The 22,961-nt window shown below is 38.0% G+C and overlaps 3 protein-coding genes across 11 annotated transcripts in view; 2 read left to right on the top strand and 1 right to left on the bottom strand.

The window, feature by feature from the left end:
* Positions 1-835: 835 nt before the first annotated feature.
* On the top strand, positions 836-9,466 carry zgc:163098 (uncharacterized protein LOC100037380 homolog). Of its 8 annotated transcripts, none has more exons than XM_024265788.2 (25): positions 840-1,624; positions 1,770-1,827; positions 2,635-2,723; positions 2,803-2,914; positions 3,540-3,649; positions 3,772-3,839; positions 3,930-4,039; positions 4,128-4,192; positions 4,260-4,425; positions 4,534-4,733; positions 5,061-5,104; positions 6,218-6,322; positions 6,396-6,462; positions 6,552-6,709; positions 6,793-6,955; positions 7,042-7,121; positions 7,194-7,281; positions 7,358-7,486; positions 7,571-7,757; positions 7,931-8,011; positions 8,078-8,141; positions 8,222-8,372; positions 8,483-8,593; positions 8,901-9,040; positions 9,118-9,466. In XM_024265788.2, the coding sequence occupies exons 3-25, from the start codon at positions 2,646-2,648 to the stop codon at positions 9,239-9,241; spliced, it is 2,601 nt and encodes an 866-aa protein (XP_024121556.1). In that variant the 5' UTR covers positions 840-1,624; positions 1,770-1,827; positions 2,635-2,645; the 3' UTR covers positions 9,242-9,466. The 8 variants fall into 8 exon arrangements, with proteins under 8 accessions (XP_024121558.1, XP_024121556.1, XP_024121555.1 ...); XM_024265787.2 differs by having other exon boundaries at positions 1,765-1,827; XM_024265786.2 differs by having other exon boundaries at positions 1,749-1,827.
* A 99-nt stretch (positions 9,467-9,565) lies between these two features.
* Positions 9,566-18,337, bottom strand: wdr44 (WD repeat domain 44). 2 transcript variants are annotated; one of them, XM_024265784.2, is made up of 21 exons: positions 18,037-18,337; positions 17,787-17,930; positions 16,956-16,989; positions 15,699-15,779; positions 14,900-15,509; positions 14,193-14,341; positions 13,709-13,804; positions 13,434-13,570; positions 13,269-13,352; positions 13,070-13,176; positions 12,141-12,292; positions 11,932-12,070; positions 11,784-11,848; positions 11,597-11,713; positions 11,394-11,516; positions 11,122-11,313; positions 10,941-11,042; positions 10,753-10,868; positions 10,534-10,661; positions 10,318-10,452; positions 9,566-10,248 (listed from the first exon to the last, which is right to left on the bottom strand). In XM_024265784.2, exons 2-21 carry the CDS (start codon positions 17,861-17,863, stop codon positions 10,160-10,162), a joined length of 2,733 nt encoding a protein of 910 aa, XP_024121552.1. In that variant the 5' UTR covers positions 17,864-17,930; positions 18,037-18,337; the 3' UTR covers positions 9,566-10,159. The 2 variants fall into 2 exon arrangements, with proteins under 2 accessions (XP_024121552.1, XP_036071239.1); XM_036215346.1 differs by lacking the exon at positions 18,037-18,337 and having other exon boundaries at positions 17,787-18,030.
* A 1,805-nt stretch (positions 18,338-20,142) lies between these two features.
* The window catches only part of klhl13 (kelch-like family member 13), a 30,105-nt gene continuing 27,286 nt past the window's right edge, over positions 20,143-22,961 (top strand). Inside the window, exons 1-2 of the mRNA XM_024266128.2 lie at positions 20,143-20,537; positions 21,442-21,511. Of these exons, the coding sequence (XP_024121896.1) occupies positions 21,459-21,511 (53 nt within the window). The 5' untranslated portion in view covers positions 20,143-20,537; positions 21,442-21,458. The remainder of the gene's footprint in view (positions 20,538-21,441; positions 21,512-22,961) is intronic.

Raw genomic sequence — 22,961 nt, 5'->3', positions numbered from 1 at the left:
GACTTCAGAACAAAACTGGATCCTCACTTTGCAGATGGAACACAGTATTCTGTAATTTTTTTTTTTCGTTTTATTTTTATTTATTTATTTTTTTTCATTTTTTCTCACACCTATGAATGTGACATTTGTCATCTAAAAGAATGTATCATTTTTAATCATTTTTGGGACTCATTCTTCTGAAAAACGTCCATTTAAAGCACATTTTTGATTAAATATTTCATTTTAGCTTATTTTTAAGGATGTTTATTTTAAAGTTGTATACATGGTATTTTTAAAATAAAAGATGTTGTTTGTTTTCGCCCGAAATTTACAGCAGATGTTTCTATGATCCTGACCCAACCCTCTGCATGTACCCGCACTTGGGACTTGTGCACATGCGCAGTGGCAAGCGCCCCCTTGTGGTCGTAGTAGGCTATACAGATGTGTGCATTTTTTTAATTATAATTTTTAAGTAGGCCTATAATTTGATAAAAATCATTTAATTATGAAAGTGTACTCTTTTTTTATCGTTCTGCTTTGCAACAGATTAAGAAATATGAACCTGGTGTCTGAAAATGCAATATCATTTCATAAATACCAAACTTTTAAAAATAATTATTTAATAATTTAATTAGTGTTTGTAATAAAGACAAAAAGAAAGTGCTCATCTGTTATTTAAAAAAAAGAAAACTGCAAAGTCTACTAATTTCATAAAAAACTAAATAAATTCCATTGGTATAAATAGATTAATTTAAACAAAACAAATTGGATGTAACTCAAATTAAATTGTGTAACAGGCTAAACCAAACACTTTGTAAAGGGACAAGGTATCATCCTGTATTTTCTTCTTTTCAAAATTTTAAGTCATGCATTTTTTTAATCAATTAAAGCATATGTTGGATGAAATAAATAGTGATCATTCCAATTTTTGTCTAAATACGTGAATTTTTCAGGAAATGTCCCCAAGACGTATTAATAATTGATTCCAAGTGTTTGTAAATAAAATATATATTTATTAATGTATTAAGTTATTTGACTATTATTTATAAGTTTGGCTCTGCCAGCACCCATAAGGCTGAGCTAGGATTCTTTCACGAGACAGTCACCTTACAGCGTTTCCATAGCAACAGCATGGCCCTGCCCACTGATGTGCCTGTCTTTTAATCAGTTTTTCATCTTTGGACACTGGACCAAAAAATAAAAAATAAAAAATAAAAATAAAAAATATATAATAAATATAGAATCGAGAGGGTTAATGAACTGCTGGAATCATTTCGTTTTAGATGTTTAATCACCTGCTTGTGTTCATAAATTCACTTTTTTGTATTTTTTCTTGCACTCTTCATAAAAAAAAGTAAATTACATTATTAAAAAAATATTAAAGCCGAATACTACAAGAAAATCAGGCAGGAGAACACTGTATGATAACTCATGACAAGCTAAATGTGCCTACAAATAAATCAATTCTTTGAAACCAGCCTCAGTGTGATGACTGCAGAGGGTGACGGAGTTTCATTCAGGAGGAGCTGAGCAGGAGCCTGTTCTCACCGAGGAGTGCTCCGAAACCTTCTGGTGACTCGTTTACTCCCCAAAACACATGTGTCCACAATTGCAACAGCGATAAGGGCACACCGTTTCCCCCCAGGTATGGAGCAGCGTGCACGCAGAGCAGTGTAATGCTTTATGTGATACAACAGCAGCAACTGTGATGTTAGCTTGCTAAAGAAGTGAGCGTTGCATTTGGATGTTGACTGGTTAACTCCCTTAAGCACTTCATGTGTGCAGAGTAGCTGCAGCAGAGGGTTGATATGACTACACATCGCTGCAAAAACTCGGGTTAAAGTTGAGGTTAGCTTCCCTTTTTTTCCTGGTATCCAACGACAGGTAGCCTAGCTAAACAGAAATGTTAGCTAACGTTAGCATCGCTAGCTGATTGCATTCAGTTCAGGCCTGTTTTTACCGCTTCTAGGAAAACAAAGAATAAAAGTATTTTTTTTTCTTTCTTTGAAATTATATATATTCACATAGTGGTGTTATGATGGTTTATAAACATTGTGTTCTGCTTGGTTTTGGGTTTAGCAGCACTTGAGTTACTGTATCTATGCAAACTTCATCAGTAAGCAATGAATGCAAGAATAGCTTAATGTTTCTTTAATGCTATTACTAGTGGTTTAGTTTATTCTTTTGTCCTGTTCATTTCTATGTTGGGATTAAAATAAAATACATGTCGATTTAATAGCTTTTTCTGGTCCCACATCCCCTAATATCTTGCAATAGTTCCCAAAAACATGAGTGTAATAGACCTCAAGCTTCTCATGTCCAAAACTTTTTTTTTTTTAAAGAAGTAGGATAAATAATTGTGAAAAGATGGACATTATTTGAACACGTTTACAGGAGCTAATTCAGAAGGAGTTCATTAAAACTTAAATGAACCAAAAAAAAAATCAAATTTAGCTGCTTGATTACTTTTAACCTCTGAATAGAATAGTTTGAGATTAACAGTATATTATTACAGCAAACGAATATTTTTTATACTTTTTAGGGATCAGAAACTGGGGACATATCCAGTGTTTGTTTTAGTAGTATTTTTTGTTGTTGTACATCTAATTCGCGTTGTTGTACATCCAACTTTTTTGTCTTTGTTTTTGTTTACAGTTTGACAGAAAATGGCTGACAAAAAGGGGAAAATTGCAGCTCCGGTCAAAGTACTGTCAAAAAAAGAACAAGAGCAGCTCAAGAAAAAGGTAAAGAAAAATATTTTCCTCATGACTTTATTAAAAATGCATTATTATAATGAGAGAATGCCTCCATCCTGCACTAAAGGAGGAAGAGAAAGCAGCGGAGGTGTTTGAAGAATTTTTGGCATCGTTTGAGGGCAGTGATGATAGAAAAGTAAAGACTTTTGTCCGTGGGGGAATTGTAAATGCTACTAAAGGTAAGCATTTGGATTGATGTAGTTGTACATAGAACAAAATATGGATATAATATTTCCGTCATTGCTTAGTGAAAACAAAGAAAACATAGTTTTTTTCCGGGATATGGTACTGTTGTATGTTTCTTTCCTATTTGTGAAGGTTGAGCTTTAATTATATTATGACATTTTTCATAATTACTCTGTACCTTTTTTTATCAGTCAACTGTCCACTATATTTATAATTTCAAAATGCCACCAAATAAAAACAAATTTCAAGTGACATATTTGAAATTAGGAAATACTATAAATTCGGAAATTCATTCTTACTTTAAAATAATAATAATAAAAAAACATTCACAGTAATAACATAGTAATATATTTTCAATTTGTTACTTTTTCAGGTGTTGGCCATGATTCCAGTTTCCTGGATCTATTTATCAAACAAAAGTGATAGTTTTTAAGCTTTTCCATCATGTTAGTGTGTTGCTCTAAAAACGATTGTCATTATGTTTACTTCATCATTTACAAATTGCTTTAATATCATAAATGACTCGCCAATGGGATTGAAAATAGTTTGAACCAAACTCTCTGAATGAACATGCAGTTGTGCCGGAAGTTGCAAATGCTTTGATTGTGCTTTCTGCAGAGGAGGAGGCAGCGGAGGTCAAAAAAAGTAAGCTCTACCGACCGGCAACAAAGTTTTCCCCGGTGACCCATCATGTCTCGGCCACATCATCTGCTGATAGCAAAAAAGCTGTGAGTACCAATAACTTTGAAGTGCATCTTCAAGTGTAAGTGATGATCATGACTTCTAACGCAATCAAAACCTGATAGTTTTAAGATGCTTTAAATGAGATTTCTGCTCGTTTGGTGAACAGGCTTTCAAAAAAAAGGCAGATGAAAAGAGGAAGAGTAACCTGGAGCTGTTCAAAGAAGAGCTCAAGCTGTGAGTCTGTTTGCAAAATATGTCCTCTCCGTTATAGCTTGGTGAGTTTTGTTTAATAAAAAGTCTTTTTTGTGTATGGAAAAAAAATAGAATACAGGAGGAGCGTGAGGAAAGGCACAAAAGGAAGAAAAATGACCCCGGTGGAGGAGCTGAAGGAGGAATATGTGGAGATTTGGATATTCCACTGTCTGGAAGATCCAGTGAGAGTTCAATTTAGGAAAACTATATCTATTTTTTATTATTTAGCAAAGCCTCGTGTCTCACCTCAAGCCTGTTTTCACCTTTCAGTGTTATATGACGACCTAACAGTGCCGATCACCACTAACCTCTACATCAACTGCATAAGCCCAAAGGTAAAGACGTCTTGACCTTAACGGGATTAGCAGATGTGTATCTGTTTTACATTTTCTGTCTATACAGATGAATGAGGAGATGCTCTGCAGAGAGTTTTGTAAATATGGGCCCTTGGCAAGTGTAAAGATAATGTGGCCTCGAACAGAAGAGGAGCGAGGCCGGACTTCAAACCGAGCTTTTGTGGCTTTCATGACACGGAAAGATGCGGAGAGAGCCATGGCTGCCCTCGACGGTATAAGCGAGTTTTCTTCTTCTCTAATCTTTAATTCATCGTTCTATCTCTGTGGCTGAATCTCAGTGTCGTATTGATCTGGACAGCAGTGATATCTCCTGCATTTAGGTAAAGTGATTATGGGCTTTGAAATGAAGCTGGGATGGGGAAAACCAGCCCGCATCCCGCCTCAGCCTCTTTACACGCCGATCGGGGTAAGAGTCGCCCCGCCGCCTCCATCCGGACTCCCGTTCAACGCTCAACCAAGAGATCGTTTTCGCAACGACTTCACCAAGCCGCTGAGCTCGTCCAAAGCAGAGCTAGACAAGGTACAGTCCTGCCTTTAGAGCCGGCAGTGTTCCGGATTCAAAATTTAAATGACTTTTTTATAACTTATAGTTCTTGTGTTTTTTGTTTTTTTTTTAAAGAGAAGTTTTTAAAATTCTTCATTTTATCGTTAAAAAATACCAAAGAAAATAAATTTGTCATCCGTGATAGGAAACAAGTTTAGTCCAAGTATTACGATGCTTGTTAGCTCATATGATAGAGTGTAGTTTTGTTTTTGAGTCACTCCTCTATATATATTTATGTTGAATGTCTCCTGCAGTACAAGTACTCACTTTTTAATACTCTATTTGATTTGTCTTCACTAACAGACTCTGTCCGAAGCCGTAGTCAAAGTGGTTATCCCAACTGAAAGGTACATACTCTTCTTACTATGGCTGATCCGCTGTCACAACACGTGTGTTTTAGGTTCTTGAAGGCTGGAGGAACTGAGGTTAAGAGCTGCTCATGCAGAGAGATGCTCCAGAGGTCCTCCAGAGTTAGCGAGATGCTTCTCAGTAGTCCACAAAATTTGTTGACAAAAGTATAAATATTTAGTAAAGAAGAATTTTTGCCAGACATTGCAACTTAATGTAATTGGAAAATAACAAACATTATTCCAGTTGAATTATATAATCGGTGTGCTCATGATAGAGCTTTAGATGAAAGTAGCTCCTGGACTGTATATGAGAACTGGACTGAGTGACCTCTCATGCTCCAAACAGGAAGTGGCTCCAAGAAGAGAAAACCCCATAGACTTCCATAGAGAAATACACAGCTATTTCTCAGTCATTGACATTTGTCAGAATAACAATTTCTTGCTCTACTACTTTTTTTAACACGTTCTTGCTAATCCTGATTTTTTTTAAAACTCATTTATTAACTGACCAATTGTCGTCTGGTTCCAACATGTCACCATCTGTATTGTAAAAAAAAAAAGAGAGACTGAATTAACTTAATTTAATTGGAGCCAGAATTAAGACATTTTCTGTGGGTTACTCGAGACTCACTTGGTCCAGTTCCTTATATACAGTCAATGCTTCTGGCTCAGGTCAAAGTAGAGACACATCGCTGCAAGAATGTTAAGAAATAAATTACAGAGCCACTTTACTGTTAATGTGCAGACCTGAAGGTCTTAAAACCTTCAAATGTTGCTTTTCCAAAATAAAACTGATTCATATTTTGAGGCTCATTTTCTTTGTTGCTAAAGTTAAAAAAAAAAAAAAAAAAAAAAAAAGAAGGATACCATAATATATTCTCCAAAAGGGCATTGAGTGATGCACATCTTAAAAAAACAAGTGTTTTGTTGGTGTTGTGGGTGCTGTTGGGATTGTTACTGTCAAGAGAACACCACCTGACAGTCAGACGCTTTCTGCAGTCTGACTGTAAACAGGAGCCCCTCTCAAAAAAGGCTTCATGATGTGTCTGAAGTAAATGTATTAACTAAAAACTCCCAAACCCACCCTGTTACATGTCTCTTCCTCCACAGGAATCTCTTGTTCCTTATTCACAGGATGATAGAGTTTGTGGTGCGTGAAGGTCCCATGTTTGAAGCCATAATAATGAACAAAGAAAAAAGTAATCCAGATTACAGGTAGGTAGGCTGGATGTGGTCATCCTCTGCTGGTTTAAGACTTTTCTCATTAACCTATTCTTTACTGGTTTAGGTTTCTTTTTGACAACAAGAGTCAAGATCATGTGTATTATCGCTGGAAACTCTTCTCCATTCTGCAGGTGTGTTTTTAAACATCTCCTAAATGAAAGTAATTGTCTTTTAGATTAAAAATTAAGAGTGCATGTTTGTTTTTTTGTCTTCCTGGCAGGGAGAGACTCCCACAAAGTGGAGGACAGCAGATTTTCGTTTGTTCCGAGGAGGTTCGCTATGGAGGCCTCCTGTCTTAAACAGCTACACCGAGAGCATGGAGGTGGAGGATCAGGCTCCTCCTGAGGAGGAACTGAAGAAAGGACAGCTGCGATCCGAGTAAATCCACTTGATTCAATCATTATTCTGAGAGCTTTTCTTTTTAATGTATTAAAAGATATTCTTGTATCAATAAAACCTAGACACAAACAGAAACTGGAAACACTTCTTAAAGAGCTCACTCCAAGCAGAGAAGACATCGCCAACGCCATGCTGTTCTGTCTTGGCCGGGCAGATGCTGCAGAGGAAGTCGTGGGACTCATAGCAGATTCGTTTTCTTTGCTTCAGACACCCCTTCAATTAAAGGTTTGTTTGCTGCATCAGATGATGCAGATGATATCAAATATTCCCCCTTTTTCCTTCTTAACTTTTGTTGGTCCTAAACTCCACAGATCGCTAGGTTGTATCTCGTGTCGGACATCTTGCACAACTCGTGTGCCAAAGTCGCCGGCGCATCATATTATCGTAAATAGTAAGAGACTCTGCTTCAGATCAGCTTCACCGCCGATGCTTTTCTTTCTTCTCACGGTCCTTGTTCTTTCAGTTTTGAGACAAAGTTACCACAGATATTTGGAGAGCTTAATGCAGCCCACAAAAACATACAGGCCAGGCTGCAGGCCGAACAGTTTAAGGTAACGTTGCATCGCACAAGGACATTTGCCTAAAAAGAGAACAAAAGATGAACACAAGTGTTTCTTATCTCCACAGCAAAAGGTCATGATTTGTTTTAGGGCATGGGAAGACTGGGCCATATATCCGGAGCCTTATCTAATCCACCTTCAGAATATCTTTTTGGGCTTCGCCAAAGCTGGAGAGGAGGTGACGGAGGCCGTGGAGGTGAGCTTATCTCCCCCTTTCAGGCGTCTCTGCCTCATTGTGACGTGAGCAGACCGTCACAGGTGTGCGCTTGTCTGTTTGTAGGAAGAATCTGTTGAGATCGATGGCGCGCCGCTGGACCGAACAGCTATAGATGGGCTGCCTTTGGGCAGATCTGCGGAGGACATCGACGGCTGCCCCATGGGCTGGGACCCCCTGGATGGAGTCCCAGTTGATGACATTGATGGGGTTCCTTTAGGTGTTTCCAGTGATGACATTGATGGAGTTCCATGTGAGTTAATTATAGAAAATTATATCATCTCGGTTAAAAAAAAAGAAAAAAGAATGTAATCTTTTTAGCTTAAAGTTAACTTTTTAATTTAGTTTTTTTGTCCATTAAAATGCAGCAGAGCATTTATAAGATAATCCAAACTCCTTCACCTGACTCGTGTTTTGTTCCCTCAGTAGACGAAGGCAACGCTGCTCTCTCCAGAGTCCCTTTATCTAAATGGGAGAAGATGGGTGATAGTAGAACGTTTCCTCAAGGTAAGAAAAGTCAGTATTTGCTCTGACTGTGACGGCAGATTCTTCTCAATTTTCTCTCTCTTTCAGCCAAAACTGAATCCAAATGGGACACTATTGGCGAACAAGACAGCGAAGATGAAGCCAAGATTCGGTAAAGCTTAAGAGAATGGATTACTGTGCGTTTGTTATTAAAGTTGACAGTTTAATATATTCTTTCTCTCCTGGCAACAGTTCCAATTCCCAGGATGAGAACGAAGGCTCAGAAAGTGACAGTAGTGCCGATTCCTGCAGCTCGCCTAACTATGACAGTGCAGTTTTCCAAAGCTCGCTTCGAAGTTTCCAGATGTCTGAGAGCAAAAGGAAAAAGTTGAGGGAACTGGAGGTAAATTCCAAACAATTTAAGTGTCTGACCTCATGATTATCACCATTTCTCAATTTCTAAAACATAAAAGCATGTCAATATATATTAACATCTGAATGGATGTGACCCAGGTGAAGGTTATGAAGATCCAGGATGAGCTGGAATCTGGCAAAAGGCAGAGGAAACCTGGAATGAGCATCCAAAAGCAAGTGGAGCAATATAGAAACAAACTGCTGCAGAAGGTGAGCTTAGGAAAACTAGACCTCCTTAAATAAAAACACGTGTGGAAAGAGACCAGTTAACTTTACCCTTCATTAAAAATCAGGTTTTAATTCTTGAAGACTCACTTCAAGGTGTTCCCAATGATCTTTTAATCACGATTATACTTAGACAAAATCTAAAAACTTGTGTCTGTGACTGAAGTGGGTCTTTAAAAACAGAATTTTCATGAGAATAGGTTTTTTGTTTGTTTGTTTCGCGTTTATAGAACAAGAATCACATAAAAGAATCCTATAGACTTCACTGACCTCACTTTTCTTGTTTTTGTAGGAATTTCAAAAGGATGAAGAAAAAAATGAGAGGTCAAAGGCCAAAGACAAACCAAGAGATGACAGAAGAAAGGACAGAAAACGCAGCATCGATCCTGGAGACCGAAAATCCAGGAGCATTTCTCCTCTAAAGCAAGTGTCGTAAGACGTTTTCATAAATCACAGTGATATGTTCCTGCGTTTGCGTCGTCAAATCTGTCATTGTGCTTTCTCACCAGCAGGACAAAGTCTCCTAAACGGTCCAAACGCTCCCGATCACCATCTCCAGATCACAAAGCAAAGAAATCCAGATCACGCTCGCCACATCGCTCCCACAAGAAGTCAAAGAAGAGCAAACACTGACTGCCAGCAGGGGGCGTCATCATCCAGGACTGCGCTTCAACCAGCCACCGTCTGCTGGAGGACTCATGCTTACTGCAACCATCCACCATAGCAGCAGCCTTTTATATAATGAAATTAAAACACTGTAACTATGTATGTATATTTTTTTTCATGTTTGTTTTTAAAATTAAAACCAGAAATCCTCCTGCAGACTTCTGACACTAAATAAAACTTTTTGTGGATGAGCATTGGTATTTAAAAGACATAACTGAGACCTGTTCTGTTTTTAGGAATTAAAAATTCCTCCTTTACTAGGATTTAGAGAAGCCAGACACAAAGCAGCTGTTGTTTTTGAGGAGTTTTTTATTGAGCAAAGTACTAGAACATTTTGTTTACAAAAATCAGTAAATGTTACAGATTTGAAGGCCCACCATCATGAAATGTGCTTTACTTTAGAACCAGTAGTGTTTCTGAAAAAAAACAGCCCTAATCATAGTTAACTGCATTCACGTCTGCTGAAATATTTTAAAGGAAAGCCTCAGAAGCTGTTAAAAAAAATAGAATTTGAAGGCAAAAATACTTTGGAGATTTCTTGTCAGTTATTAAATGAAATACTTTTTTAAAAATGTTAAATCTTTTGAATAATTTTGCTGAAATGTGAAAGCCAAAGAAACGAGTAAGGTGCCCAAACTGCAGCAGGTAATCGTCCCGCTGCAGCACAAATGTACACGTGAATACAACCGCTTATCTCTTGATATCTAAAAGCAAAAATTTTCACAGTCACCTGGTATGAAAGATAAAAAAAACAGAACAAGGCTATATAAATGAGTCTCTCCCATCCATTTTCTTTGAACAATAACCGATAGACAAAAAGATGATCATAGACTCCTGACAAGTACTTTTAATTCAACAGGACGTTTTTGATGAGCTCTGAAGTGCTCAGTACTTCTTCACATTGATGAAAACCTTGATGGCTCCAGTGAAGTCAGCGGAGAGAAGAACCTCCGTGTGATCCGTCTTTAGTGCTCCTGAGAGAAAATAAACCACAGTTTCCAAAAGAAGCAACAATGTCCAGCTTTGAAGAAAGCAATGCCTACCTGACGGTATGGTTTCAGAGTCTGTGGAGTCCAGACTCTTGCTGTCTGCTTCCGGCTTCTCCGCTCCGGCTTCCTGTGGAACGATGAGGCTTGGATGGGGGGCGAATACGGCAGAAGTGACCACTGCATTGTGTGCTGTAAGAATAAAAAAAAAACTTAATTTACTTTTTAAAAGATTAAATGTCATTCGACCTTGAACACACAAAGCATTGTCACCTTTAATCCCTTCCCAGAAGTCATTGCGGTCCCGCCGTACAGACGTGAATTTGCTCAGGTCGTGGTAGGTGCTCCAGATGTAGATATATTTATCCTCTGAGCCGCTGACAATGAAGGAGTAGTCGTGGCTGTGAGGACACAAAGAATGACAAAAATGTGAAAAACTCAATCATTTCAGATCGTTTTTCAGCCAACATTTGATCACTTTACTCCTCTCACCTGAAGCTGGCCTTTATTTGGCTGCTGCTGTTGACGTAACCCTTGTACTTCATGGATAAAGACAAATCCCTCAGGTCGTACAGGCGAATGCGGGAATCATTTGAAGTCACCAAAATCTGAAAGGAGTGGAATCTAAAATAAAACAACCCTCACAGTTTGATGAAGTCATCTTGGGAGGACGGCGTTACCTTGTTTTCTCCTGGCAAAGGTTCAATTCCTGTAATTTTGCGTCCGACTCTGTTCCTGCCTCTGGTGGATCTCACATGGATTTGAGTGTGGTATTTTAGTCGCTGGTAAATGACAGAGGAATTGAATTCCAGATTAGAAATGTTTTAGTAATGTAGTTGTTAGTAATCTGAGACTGGATACCTCTGTGTCGTAGAAGATGCATCGACCATCATAGGTACCAATCACGGCGTATTTCCCATTTTGGCAGAAGTTAGCAGCAGTGATGAGTCGAGTTTGCCCGTCTACTTCATTCCACAATGCGACTTTTTTGTCAGGTATATTCCAAAGTCGAAGTTTTCCATCCAAGGAACCACTTAAAAAGTATCTGTCGTCCTAAAAATATAAATAAAAGCAAGAAATTTACAACAAAAAAAGATAGATTTAGGAGAAATATTGAAGAGGACTGAACTCACTCTGGGGTGGAAAGCGATGGCTGTAACAAAATCAATGTGCTGGAAGCAGCAGAGGCACTCCCTCCGCGATATGTGCCATAACCTGACTGTTTTATCCATGGAAGAGGAGAGCAGGAAAAAGTTCTGCAAAAGCACAAAAATTGTGGAAAGTGAAACGAGGGATTTTAACTCTTCCTCCTGAGATTTGAAAGAAAGGCGAGCACCTTGGACCAGGAGAGGTCCAGCAGGTCAGCCGTGTGGCCCTTGTACTTGCAGAAGGGTATTTGTCGGAAAGGAGCGTTTCTGTCTTCACTGTCTGGGTCCTCAGGTAAACAACTTGCCTGAAAGACGTAAAAAAGATGGTGAGTAAGACGGTATTAGCTAACAAAAACGAGGTGGTCTTCAACTCACCCCTGGATCAGTGTCCGACTTAGAGGAACATAAACTTTCTTGAGAGGGGGAAGGAGAAACTCGACCTGAAAGCGTACATAACTCTCAGTTCCACATTCAATCGACTTGTAACCAGAAATTAGTTGTTTGGAATTGGTAATAATCCCACCGTCAGTGTTGTACTTTATTCTCATGTTATTGAAATAATCAAAGGCAGTTTTCAGGACCCAGATGCGGACGATGTTATCTTGGCCTGCAGTCGCTAACAGTCGCCCACAGTGAGAGAACTTCATGGTCCAAACAGCCCCCTGAGGAGAAGACGTTTGAAGCTCGCCGATTCTGAATGACCAGGTGAGTGAGTCGCTCAGGCGATCCTACCGTGTGCTCCCCGCTCAAGTCCTGCACGACTTTGATGTGATCGAAGTCAAAGGGGCCCTTGAAACCGTGGGCTGCCTTGAACTTGGCGGGTCGCGTGTAAGGCATCCCCTCATCGTCACTGGATGACTGGTCGTCCTGATCTGTGTGGAACACTGAGGGGGAAAAAAACCAATATGATTACAGGAATTTTGCAAAAGAAAATGAGCAAACCTGATTTCATGACACTTTTTAAGAAATCGACAGTTGATGCAAGAACTACAGAAATGACAAAAAAAGGAGTTTCATTTGTCCTTACAGAAGAGGGACACATATAGATGACAAAGTTCACTCCTGACTCCAACATTGATGTCAGTTCATTCCATCTGTCTTTGTATTTTGTCCTTTGAAATAATACTTCTGACAGAGTTCGGGGGTGGAGCTACTTGGTTCAGCGCTAATAGCCACACCCACCCAGAGGAGATTTTGGAAACGGAGGCTTCAGATCAACATGAAAAATGGCTTTTTAAAGGCATTTAGGTTGTGAGATTTTGGTTAAAAACGTTGGTTCTATCATGGACTGTTTTCCAGAGAGGCAATAGTAGTTTTCAAGTGTCTTCTTATCTATTCCGTGGTAAGTTTCCCTTCTTTTGAGTCCAGCTCATGACCCAAAACTTTGCCATCAATAGACTTAAATTTTTTAATAACTAGCTTCAGAACAACAGTCACTTCCTGACCTCTGAAATGTGATAATCTATATTTTTGGTAAATTGTAGATTAAAAATTATTTTTTGTTAAGTATTTGTTTACTGATAGATGAATAATACAAACAGGTAATCTGTTTTAGAGTTTTTCATTCAATTTGGAATAAAAATTGTGTTTTTCTTATTATTTTTGTATTTACTTTTGGAGCATAATTATTTCACATTTTTAATAATTACATGTTTCCGTACCTTCATCCCGCACGCTCTTTACTTTGTTGACGGCCTTCTCTCCGTACTCTTCAGCGAGATGTTTGGCCCTCTTCACAGATTTCCCAAAGAATTTTTTTAACTGAGTTCTGGTTGGAGATTGAAATGAAAACATTTAGATTCCCCATTGAATCTTAAAGTGAAGAATAATAAGAAAAGAAAAAGAACTGGAGAATATTACGTTCTCTGTTTCAGCTTTCCTCCATCTGCTTCGGTCAGCTGAGTTTGTGACTTATCGTCGTCGTCTGACTGAGCTGCATCGTTACTGAGAGGAAAAAATGAATCAATTACATTTAGCACAATGAATAGAATGAATAGTGCATAATAGAAATACCCTCCTGCTTACGTGATGTACTCTTTGGTCCTTCTCATGATGTGCAGAGTGAGGGGGTTGATCCCTGCAGGTAGTTTCTCTTCTGCCTGAATGAGCGGGATCTCCTCCCCAGTGTCTAAATTCTTGATCATCACACTCGCCAAGATTTCCTATGGAAAGGTTGAAACATTAATGTTAGGGTGCTATATTATATTATATATTAAGAACATGCAGGTATTCAAACGTGAAAGAAAAATCTTTCTAAACAAAGACTGTAGGGGAAACAAGACAAGTAGTGGAGCTCTCACTTCATCGGTCAGTTCTCTCCCAGAGTTGGAGCGTGGACGCTGAGGGCCGGGGGTCTGTCCTCCACTTTGCGATGAAGCCTGCTCATCGTCATTTTCCTTCAAAAACAAAGAAAAAATAAAACAAATAAATATATAAAGTGAACTAGGGATGGGTCAGTATAATTTTTTCAGGCCAATACAGATAACTGATATTTCCCCTGCAACTGTGACCAATGATTTGATAATACTGATACTTAAGTAAATACATGACACAAAATTATCTTTTTATTTTTATATAAAAAATGTAAAACAATTATTTTAATGTACAATCAGATTGCACTTGACCTTTTTAACATACAGCAAGAGATCTCAAAGGAACAAGTATCACTTAAAAAATATATCAGACCATATATCGGCTGATACTGATACTGGCACTGATATATTGCCCATCCCTAAAGTGAACCTCTGCCGGACAAAATAATGTCCGCCCTCCAATCTCACTGACCTGTGCCGTCACCACTTTGTCCCCACTGGTGGCGCTCGCCAAATCCAAGGAATGCTGCAGGTCCTTACTTAGACTCTTTCCTGTGCCGCAGGGAGACACCAGGCCGGACGGCTCCAGAGAGCCAGAACTGCCTGAACTCACTACAAATACTGGAGAAAAGAAAAGAAAAGAAGACTTGATGGGAACACTGCTTCACAAATCTGACAGTTGAAGGTAAAAGTGACGCAAAATGCTAACAAACACCCCAACAGTAGCTGAAGCTTATTTAAGGGGAAAAAAATTGTATTTGGAACACATTGAAAAGAATATTTTTCGTTTTTTGTTCTTCTCGAACATTTCCTGCTTCGTTTTGAGTTGAAAATGTTATAGAGGTGAAAAGTCACACCCTCATTTAGCGTTTTGCCCTGAAACCGAATTTCACAGATGTCAGTTTTTCCTTCGTTGTTATTGAGTAACATAAATCACATGTTGACTGCAGGTGATGTCACTCATTCAGACGTGAACAGACTTGTGTTAGAAAATTGGGAGCAGAACTTTAGAACTTGAAACAGCTCTAAAAAAATTTACTTAAATATAAAACACCCATGAATGTGATTATTTAATCCAATAAATTGAATTTAAGACAAAACATTTATATATATATATATATATATATATATATATATATATATATATATGTGTGTGTGTGTTTTGGTTCTGCAGCCTACCTTCTAGCCCACTGGGCCTCAAACACTCCTGTGACTTTTTGGACGGTAAGCTCTGCCATGACGGAGGAGGAGGCCTCCGTGGAGGGCCTCCACTGGGAGGGGGCGGCCGTGAGGGAGGGGGCTTCTTAGTGCTAGCTACGATATCCGGTTCTACTGTGAACTGTCGTGGAGGCTTCATCGGCCCTGGCGAGTCGGAGTCCGATGGCCTGTCTGTCATAGGAACCTGGTCCAAGATGTCTGCAGGTCTGCAGTCCCGACCGCCTTCAGCAGACACGCCAGCCCCATCAGGCTGACTCTGGCCAATAGTCCTGGTGACGTCCGGAGGCTGAACTTGCTCTTGAGAGGCGGCCGATGGCCCCGGAGCATCTGCGGCTTCAGGATCAGGGAAAGAGTGCTCTCCATTTGCTGCTGCGCTTCTCTCCGGTTCTTCCGGCCTCTTGGCAAGTTCTAGTGCAGAAGCCGGTGCTTCTTGATCCCCGTCGACTCCTTCCGAGTTCTGCTGTTGCCTTGGCTCCGCCTCTGCTCTCACGTCAACATGGAGATGATCTAAAAGCTGAGCTACCTCTCCAACATCTCCTTTCTGACTCTCCTCAATGATGCTGTCAATGATCTGTGAGCGAGAGAAACAACTTTATTTTACAACGAAATATGTAATTATATTTGATAAAATGTTAAATGATTAACAAGAGTTTTTTATGTTCTTGTATTAGCTCACCTCAAGTGGAAACCTGCACAAAAATACAATGCAGATACGTTCCAAATACATGCATAACTAGAAATGACCAAAAAAACCACAAACCTGTAAGGGGTCATCCTGCCGAGGTTCAGATGCGGCACACGCAGCATCCTGCACCGCAGCATTAACTGCACTTTGTGAGAGCTAAAGGAGAATTCAACAGAAAAAAAAATGACATAAGGTGAAAAAACAACAGTCAAAATATTGATGTGTCATTTAGCAGATCTGTTCGGCAATGCATAATCTAGATTACACAATTATTGAACAATACTTTATGTAAAGTTGACCTTGATACCCATGAAAATATCACTTTAAAGAACTGACGGGTTCTAAAAAAAAGATTTTATCCTTCTATTAAGAATATAAACCTAAATTTACAGAAAGCCAAGTGATACACCACTTAACTATTGGTGCTCTTTCATTTATCAGTTCAGAAATATGAACATTTAGGACACAAACTGTTAGACTGAAAAAAATATATGTAACTAGTTAACTAAAGAAGCAGAAACTAATTTAGTAACACAAGTTCATGACTAACTAAGGACTTAAACTTGATAATTACAAAAAAAAGGTAAAGAAAAGGCCGAAGACTGAAGTGGTTAAAGATTGTTGCATTTACAGAAGTCATAAAACCATTTAACTCTGGGGACCAACAAAAAAATAAATTAAAAAAAATAAGTGAGAATAGCATGAGTTAAGGATACAAACAGGACAAATTTGGGTGCCATGGTCACATTTACTTAGAAACCAGTGGCTTTAATTTGTCAGCTTCTGTGTTCATTCTTTACTCAATTCCAGCAAGACATCACAAAACCCATATATAACCATTAAAGCATTGAAAAGTAAGTTACTTTTAACAATTTTGTCCAACTGTCACTCTCCATTTGCAATAACCGGAAATGGCTAATTGTCTTAACCTGGATGTGTTAGTATTTTTTTAACCCTTGCTTACTGGAATTACAGTAGTTTATTTTAATAAATGCTTTTCAGTAATAAAAACATGCCTAAAAATGTATCTATTAAATTTGCTCTGATTTAACAGGAAATTTTAGACTAAATTAAATAAAATTACCAAACATTAAATTAAAAATAATAATAAACACCATCAGTACAACCAGAATGATTTCTTTAATTGACAAAAACTGATAGAATTGTATATACTTGCACACAGACACACCTAGAAAAAGTAAAATACTTGGGATTTTTACATGCTGGTGACCTTCATTCCAATTTCAAGCTGGAGTTGCAACATTCATGACGGCATTCACTCAGTGAAGCATTTGCCTGGATTCAACCCTGTGAAGGTTTAAACAAACATACCTGGGGTGTAGGAATGACAAACTTTGCAGGCGACCTAAAAAGATACAAGAGATAAAGGTAAAAGTACACATTCAATAAAGCTCCAAAAATTATAAGAACGGCCACAACAAAAAACAAAAGAAAGAAAGACAGAAAAAGTTGCGTCTGTCATCTGTAGCTTATGAGTCTTTTTTTAAAGTATTATGGAACAAATAAATATACTTCTGGAGGTGTTGAGTTGTGCAACATAATTCTGTGGGACTTTTTTATTTTTTCCTTCTTGCTGACATTACATTTTGTTTAGGAAACATGACCTACATGCAGTCTTGGTACCACCATGTCTGATCAGTTTTACTAACAAGGGCCCACAGGTACATTTCAAAATATCATACAATTTCTTATCTTCTTTCTCAGCTATTTCACAATGAGTGCACATCTGTTTGCTTTTCTGTAAAGTTCATTTGGTTTTAAACTGTAGAGTTTTCTAGATCTCCTTGATTAAATACATTTACATTTTCACTTTAGTAAAGGGAAATGAGCTTCTAAAGAAAAAGAACTGTGTGTTTGTGTACAGGAACCAGCTCCCAGACAGTACTGGTCTAAGAATGTGATCATGTGACTCAAGTGTCAGGCTTTCCCGCTACGTCCGTAAACAATTAATAAACAACACAAAATATATCAAAACATATCTTTTAATGATATCTGAATGATACATTTTCTGAATCCAGTTTCTAAATGATCTGGGAGGCTACTTCAGTGGTGTGTACACTTAGCACAATCTGTCATTTACTAAATAAGTGTGGTATTTATAAGAAAACTGTGTTAAAGGAAGAAATAAAGGTTTTCTCTTACTCTTTTGGAGGTGGTGTAAAAGTTACGTCTTCAGGGGCATCAAAAAACTCTTCGGTGTCGCTTGTGTCTGACGCCATGCTAACGCCAAATTAGCTTCCCAGCTAGTCCGACAAAGCAGCCAGACAGCTCCGTAAATCCCCAAACCTGCAGGTTTTTCAAGTGTTATACATTTGTGTTTGTCTCGCCATAAATGTCTGTCAATATTAACTATGTAATTCCAGGGACTAAGCCCAGGCAACTACAAACTTACTCGTCAAACGTCACGGCATAACGTTACAGTCGTTCACACATACAACAGCTAATGCTAACGAACTGTCACCTCTTACATGGGTCTCGTTCACAGCAGAACCTACGCCGTGAAAGCTAAAGCTAGACGGGCCGTTTTGACGATAACAACAGCGGCTTCTTGAGTAGATTTTGAGCTAACGGAACTGCGTCGGAAACTATTCACTCCCTAGAAAGATAACATCTTGATGTGATCATTGATATGTTAACATTTAGGCATCAAGGCGGGGCTGTACAGCTGAGTTGTACTGGCGAGTGGGGGAAAAAAAACACTGATTTGAGAATTACTGCCCCCTGCTGGATTGGAGGGATGCTAGCATTATATGTTAAATACGTGAAAAAAAATATGGCCGCACCCTATTTTAAATAGTTTTCACATAAAGCTTTCCCTCTAATAGCTGGACCAATGTAATGACAGTTTTCTTTTAAAATCCCTTTGCCACTTAATTTACTTTTTTCATTTCCTTGTTAGACAATACTGTAAGTGAATTTAACTATCCAAGTAAAAGGCTTCATATATCTTTTTGTAGATATATTTTTACACCAAAATAATTTATTTATTTACGTAAACAATTAAAATAAATTTGAATTATGACGAGCCAAATTTAAATAAATAAAGGGCAACCGAGGTATATAAAAAAATGTCTGCTAAGTCACCTGTGTGAAGCAGCAACAGCTGACCCATGATGTGTTCTGCCAAAAAGGGAACGACAACATGTATTCGTTTGTTTGTTAATCTGTCAAGAATTGCCAAATGTTCCCAACAACCACTAGAAGAGAAATTGTGACACTAGTTTTTTAATTAATCTGTATGTCGACATACATATGTTACAATATCGTTACTTATATTCTTCAATATGGTTTTTTTTTAAGTAGTTCATAGGGCTAATCATATACTACGGCACATGTCTTGTTCTAACCACTGGCAAAAAGCATGAATAAGAGTCTATGTTTCTTCCTGACCCTGTTCCCTCTGGTCCTCTTTTTTTAATAACCTTTAAATTTACTGTGGTTGACCACACACCACCTAAAAGGAAACTGAGGCTTTACAGAAAACACTGTGACTAAATTCAACACCAAAACTAAGCTTGTTCCTTCTTTCAAACCATCTGCCTATTTTGAAGAGAAGACCATATTTTTTCTTTATTGTTGCAAAGGTTGATTGTGTTATTGATTTCATCTATTATACTAGGAATTATCACCTAATTTACCACACTTCAAAAACATCCTAACTTAAAGACAAAAATGTTGAGATGATTCATATATTTTTTTAATGTTTATATTGCATGACCTTAATTCAGTCTCCTGTACTGTAAAAAAAAAAAAAAACCTTGGAGTCAACAATACCTTTTAATCACTTCCACGTAAAAAACATAAAGACGCTTTGCATACAATTCAGATTTTAATTTTTAGTTTTGTATACTCTGCTAGAAAAGTTTTCTCAACATTTTGAAAATATGTTTTCCTGCAAATACTTTAAGCAGAAAATTACAACCAAAAATTATTATAGATTATTGGTTAAGTGTGAGGTATAAACACATGATATATTTTTATTGATGTTTTTCAAAGCAATAAAAAAAAATCCCACAAACTGTTTTTTTTGTGCACCCATATGTCCTGATTTTCTTTATATAAATAATCCTTTACAATTATATATTACATTTTAACTAAACATAAATACACACACAGTTGCACACAAACAAACATGAAAATAACAAATGTGAACAAAACAAACCACAGGAAACTTAAAAAAATGTTGTCGTTTTAAAATCAGTGCATTAGATGTGTTGTAAGCAAAAAAAAAAAAAAAAGACTAAATGCAAAAAATAAGTTTAAAGCATGTCAAACATTTTTCATCTCTGCACATTTGAGAGGCAGCATGTTTGCATAGCTAAATGATTTATGACCCTGTCTGTAAATATCCCTGTCTTCTGAAAGGTTAGATGTTATGTAATTTAATGTACTGTTAATTTATAGCACTCTTTAGTGACAAATTTCTGTGTTGTGTTGCTACTTAAACCAGAAGAGTTTTTCTAATAAATCCTGTAGCAGCAACACATACAGCTGATTATTTACAAGCAGAACTTTTGACTCTTTGAATTTCAGATTCATGTTTTTATTATCTTTCTTTTACTTTAGGGTGTACATTTTATAAAGCAGACACTTGTTTTAGAAGACAAGGCAAATCCCGAGCGGATTCAGAGTACAGAGTGTTCACCCTCAACGCTCCACGGGAACAGGTCTCCTCTTAAAACCACTTTATTTAGTAACGGAAGTTTTGAGCCAATGGCTGAAGATTGCCATACTCTTCAACCAATCAGAAGTTCGGATGCTCCCGGTCTGCCAGTAAGGAGCGACCCCATTGGATGTGGAGTGGCAGGAAAGGCTGTTTCTGTAGTCTAAGTGGATTTAAGGGGTTGGGGAGAAGAAGAAGGACGCTATTTAACGTTAGTTCGGCGTAAGAAGGTAAGAAGTCTCTTTTTAATAAGTTGTATTTTAAATTAGCATAATACTCGGCGTGCTGTTTGTAGCTAAGAAAACAAATTGTTGACAAAAGACAGGCAACTAACTAGTCAAATGCATCTGTTGGTTGTGGCATTTTAACCAGACAACTACCAACTAAACCAACTAACTCGTGTTTCTTCCTTATCTATATGCCTCTTGATATGTTAGCATAACCAGTGGGTTCGGAGTACACAAGCTGACAGCCGGAGTTTAGCAATTTAACGAAATTTAATCCAGCCAGTGTTAGCAGTAGCCTAGCTTGTTAGCTCGACCCTGGTGCAAGAGGAGACTGTTGAGAACAGCGTGGAGTCAACATGGACAGACAACAGGGTTCATTAAAGGGTTGCCCCTGCTGTGATATAGTACCTTTACCCAGACACGAAACCATCCTGTGGTCCACGAAAAACCACCCGCCCTCCCGTCACCTAGCATGAAACTCAGCCGAACTCGCAGAGCTACAAGTTTGTCCCGACACAAAACTACAACACACACCGAAAAGCATCCGGCATGGCTTCAGTCAGCCTGGGGCCGACAATTCGTGTTGTTTACCGAGTTAACTGATGGAGATTAACGGACATAAATGTCAACTTTTGTGTTTGTTTACGTCCCACACTCATTTCTAACCTGAAACTGCGGTGAGGTCACTGAAACCGCAAAAACTCCAGAGAATCGTGTTTACACTAAGTTCTAGGAATCCATGCGTATAAAACATAATTTAAGTGTTTGCCTTATTAATCACTAGGATGTAAATAAACCCATCAACTTAATCAGAAATGTGCTGGAATAATAGAAACGACACATGCATGTAAGTTTCACCTAAAATGTTGAATTTTAAATTGTTTCCTTGTTGTGTTTTTCCCAATAGTGTGCTTTTATGAGGGTATGGAGCACCCTGCACACCGAGGGGAGACCATGCCCTTAGGACTGCATGACAGGTAACCTTTTTGAAAATCACATTCTATTTAATTTTGTTATACACGGTTAATTTTGAAGCTCTAAAACACACTAAATAACACAACATCAAGCTCTTCTACAAAAGCAGGTTTAAGATGTATTTCAAGGGTGTCAAATTCCAGTCTCTGTGGTCCAGTAGCCTGCTTCTTTTCATTTGGAGCTTCTCATTGGTTGAACACACGCTTTCAGGTAATCATCTCCTGGTGAGGCAAGGATAGTTAAGAAAAAAAACAAAACAAAAAGGATGTTATTTTCAGGTATTTACATGCGACCAAGCACAGAAACCGATGGAAATTCATGTTTGTCACACGAATTATGCACATTGCTGAATTGTCTGCAGATATTTTGAGTTCCGCCTAGGCTAAATGTTGTAGGTCACACGTTAACATAACCCTTTCTCCGGGTTAGAAACCACTGGCTGCACGTATTTTGAAAGTTTTGTTCAAATAGTCACTTTCAATTAAAAAAAAAAACAAGCAAGACAGCAGGCATTGAGAACTGGAATTTGACACTGGAGTAATATATTAAAATTTCCAGCTGGTCTGAAAGAGTATCCTCTTGCAAATATTATTTTATAGCTTGCTTTCAATTGTCATTCCCATGCTTTGCTCTTTGACATCCCTGTGAGGATGGTGAAAATGTTTCAGAGCTCTTTACAAAGATCAAATAAAAACTTATAAGTCAATTTTAGTTTTGTTTTTAACCTGCATGGTCCAAGAAGGTAATTATTATAGTTTTTTCCAAGCATTTGACATCAGTTATTATTCCTTTGCTTGATAAAATTCCATAATTGGTTTCAAAAATTATTCTACCAAAGGTTGATTCCTAATTTCCATAGAAATCAGTTTTTCTTTCAGCATATTTTTTAGTTTAAAATTAGTCTAGAATCAGATGATGCAAATTATTGGTTCAATTTGAGGTTGTGGATTACTGAATGGCTTGTACTTTCCGGTGGTCTTTTTGACAAATGATAGAATTAGTGTGTAATATTTCATCATTTGGCTGTCAGCTCCTCTTGTTGTTGCATTACTTATGGTGCAAAGAACCACGATCTCCAGCAAATCAAGTCGTGTGGAAGCAACTGTTAGAATCCAAAAGTGTCTTTTTAGAGGATAAATGTACTGTAAATGCTGAAGTAATGCACCTTTGGGGGCTCCTTAAGCTTGAGAGTCTTTTGCATAATGTTGGCTAATTCGTCACTATTTGACTGCAGCCTCTAAGTTGTTTTAAAGATTAACTCTCCATGACTTGACTTATTGCCACAATCCTCGGTGCACAAAGACTAGATGTTGTTATTTAGCTGAACCTGGCCTTGGTGGTGTCAAACAGACAAATCTTTATCTGTAGCTGACCTCCAGTAGTGATTTTTGCTGTTGAGCAAAACCACAATTTACAGACTTGTGCCTCTACAAAATTTTTTTGCAAGCTGTC

The sequence above is a fragment of the Oryzias melastigma genome, linkage group LG14 (genome assembly GCF_002922805.2).
Source record: "Oryzias melastigma strain HK-1 linkage group LG14, ASM292280v2, whole genome shotgun sequence".
Taxonomy (NCBI): Eukaryota; Metazoa; Chordata; class Actinopteri; order Beloniformes; family Adrianichthyidae; genus Oryzias; species Oryzias melastigma.
Note: the sequence above shows the minus strand (reverse complement) of the source record. Positions and strands in the feature narration are given on the sequence as shown.

What these genes read in the sequence shown, in the direction of transcription:
- zgc:163098 (XM_024265785.2), top strand. Translation starts at nt 2,646, where the DNA reads ATGGCTGACAAAAAGGGGAAAATTGCAGCTCCGGTCAAAGTACTGTCA. An exon ending in AGACACCCCTTCAATTAAAG is followed by an intron (nt 6,956 to 7,041) that starts GTTTGTTTGCTG and finishes TAAACTCCACAG; the next exon opens with ATCGCTAGGTTGTATCTCGT. An exon ending in TGCAGGCCGAACAGTTTAAG is followed by an intron (nt 7,282 to 7,357) that starts GTAACGTTGCAT and finishes TTATCTCCACAG; the next exon opens with CAAAAGGTCATGATTTGTTT.
- wdr44 (XM_024265784.2), bottom strand. Translation starts at nt 17,863, where the DNA reads ATGGCGTCAGACACAAGCGACACCGAAGAGTTTTTTGATGCCCCTGAA. An exon ending in GGAGAGAACTGACCGATGAA is followed by an intron (nt 13,571 to 13,708) that starts GTGAGAGCTCCA and finishes ACCTTTCCATAG; the next exon opens with GAAATCTTGGCGAGTGTGAT. An exon ending in CTTCTGGGAAGGGATTAAAG is followed by an intron (nt 10,453 to 10,533) that starts GTGACAATGCTT and finishes TTATTCTTACAG; the next exon opens with CACACAATGCAGTGGTCACT.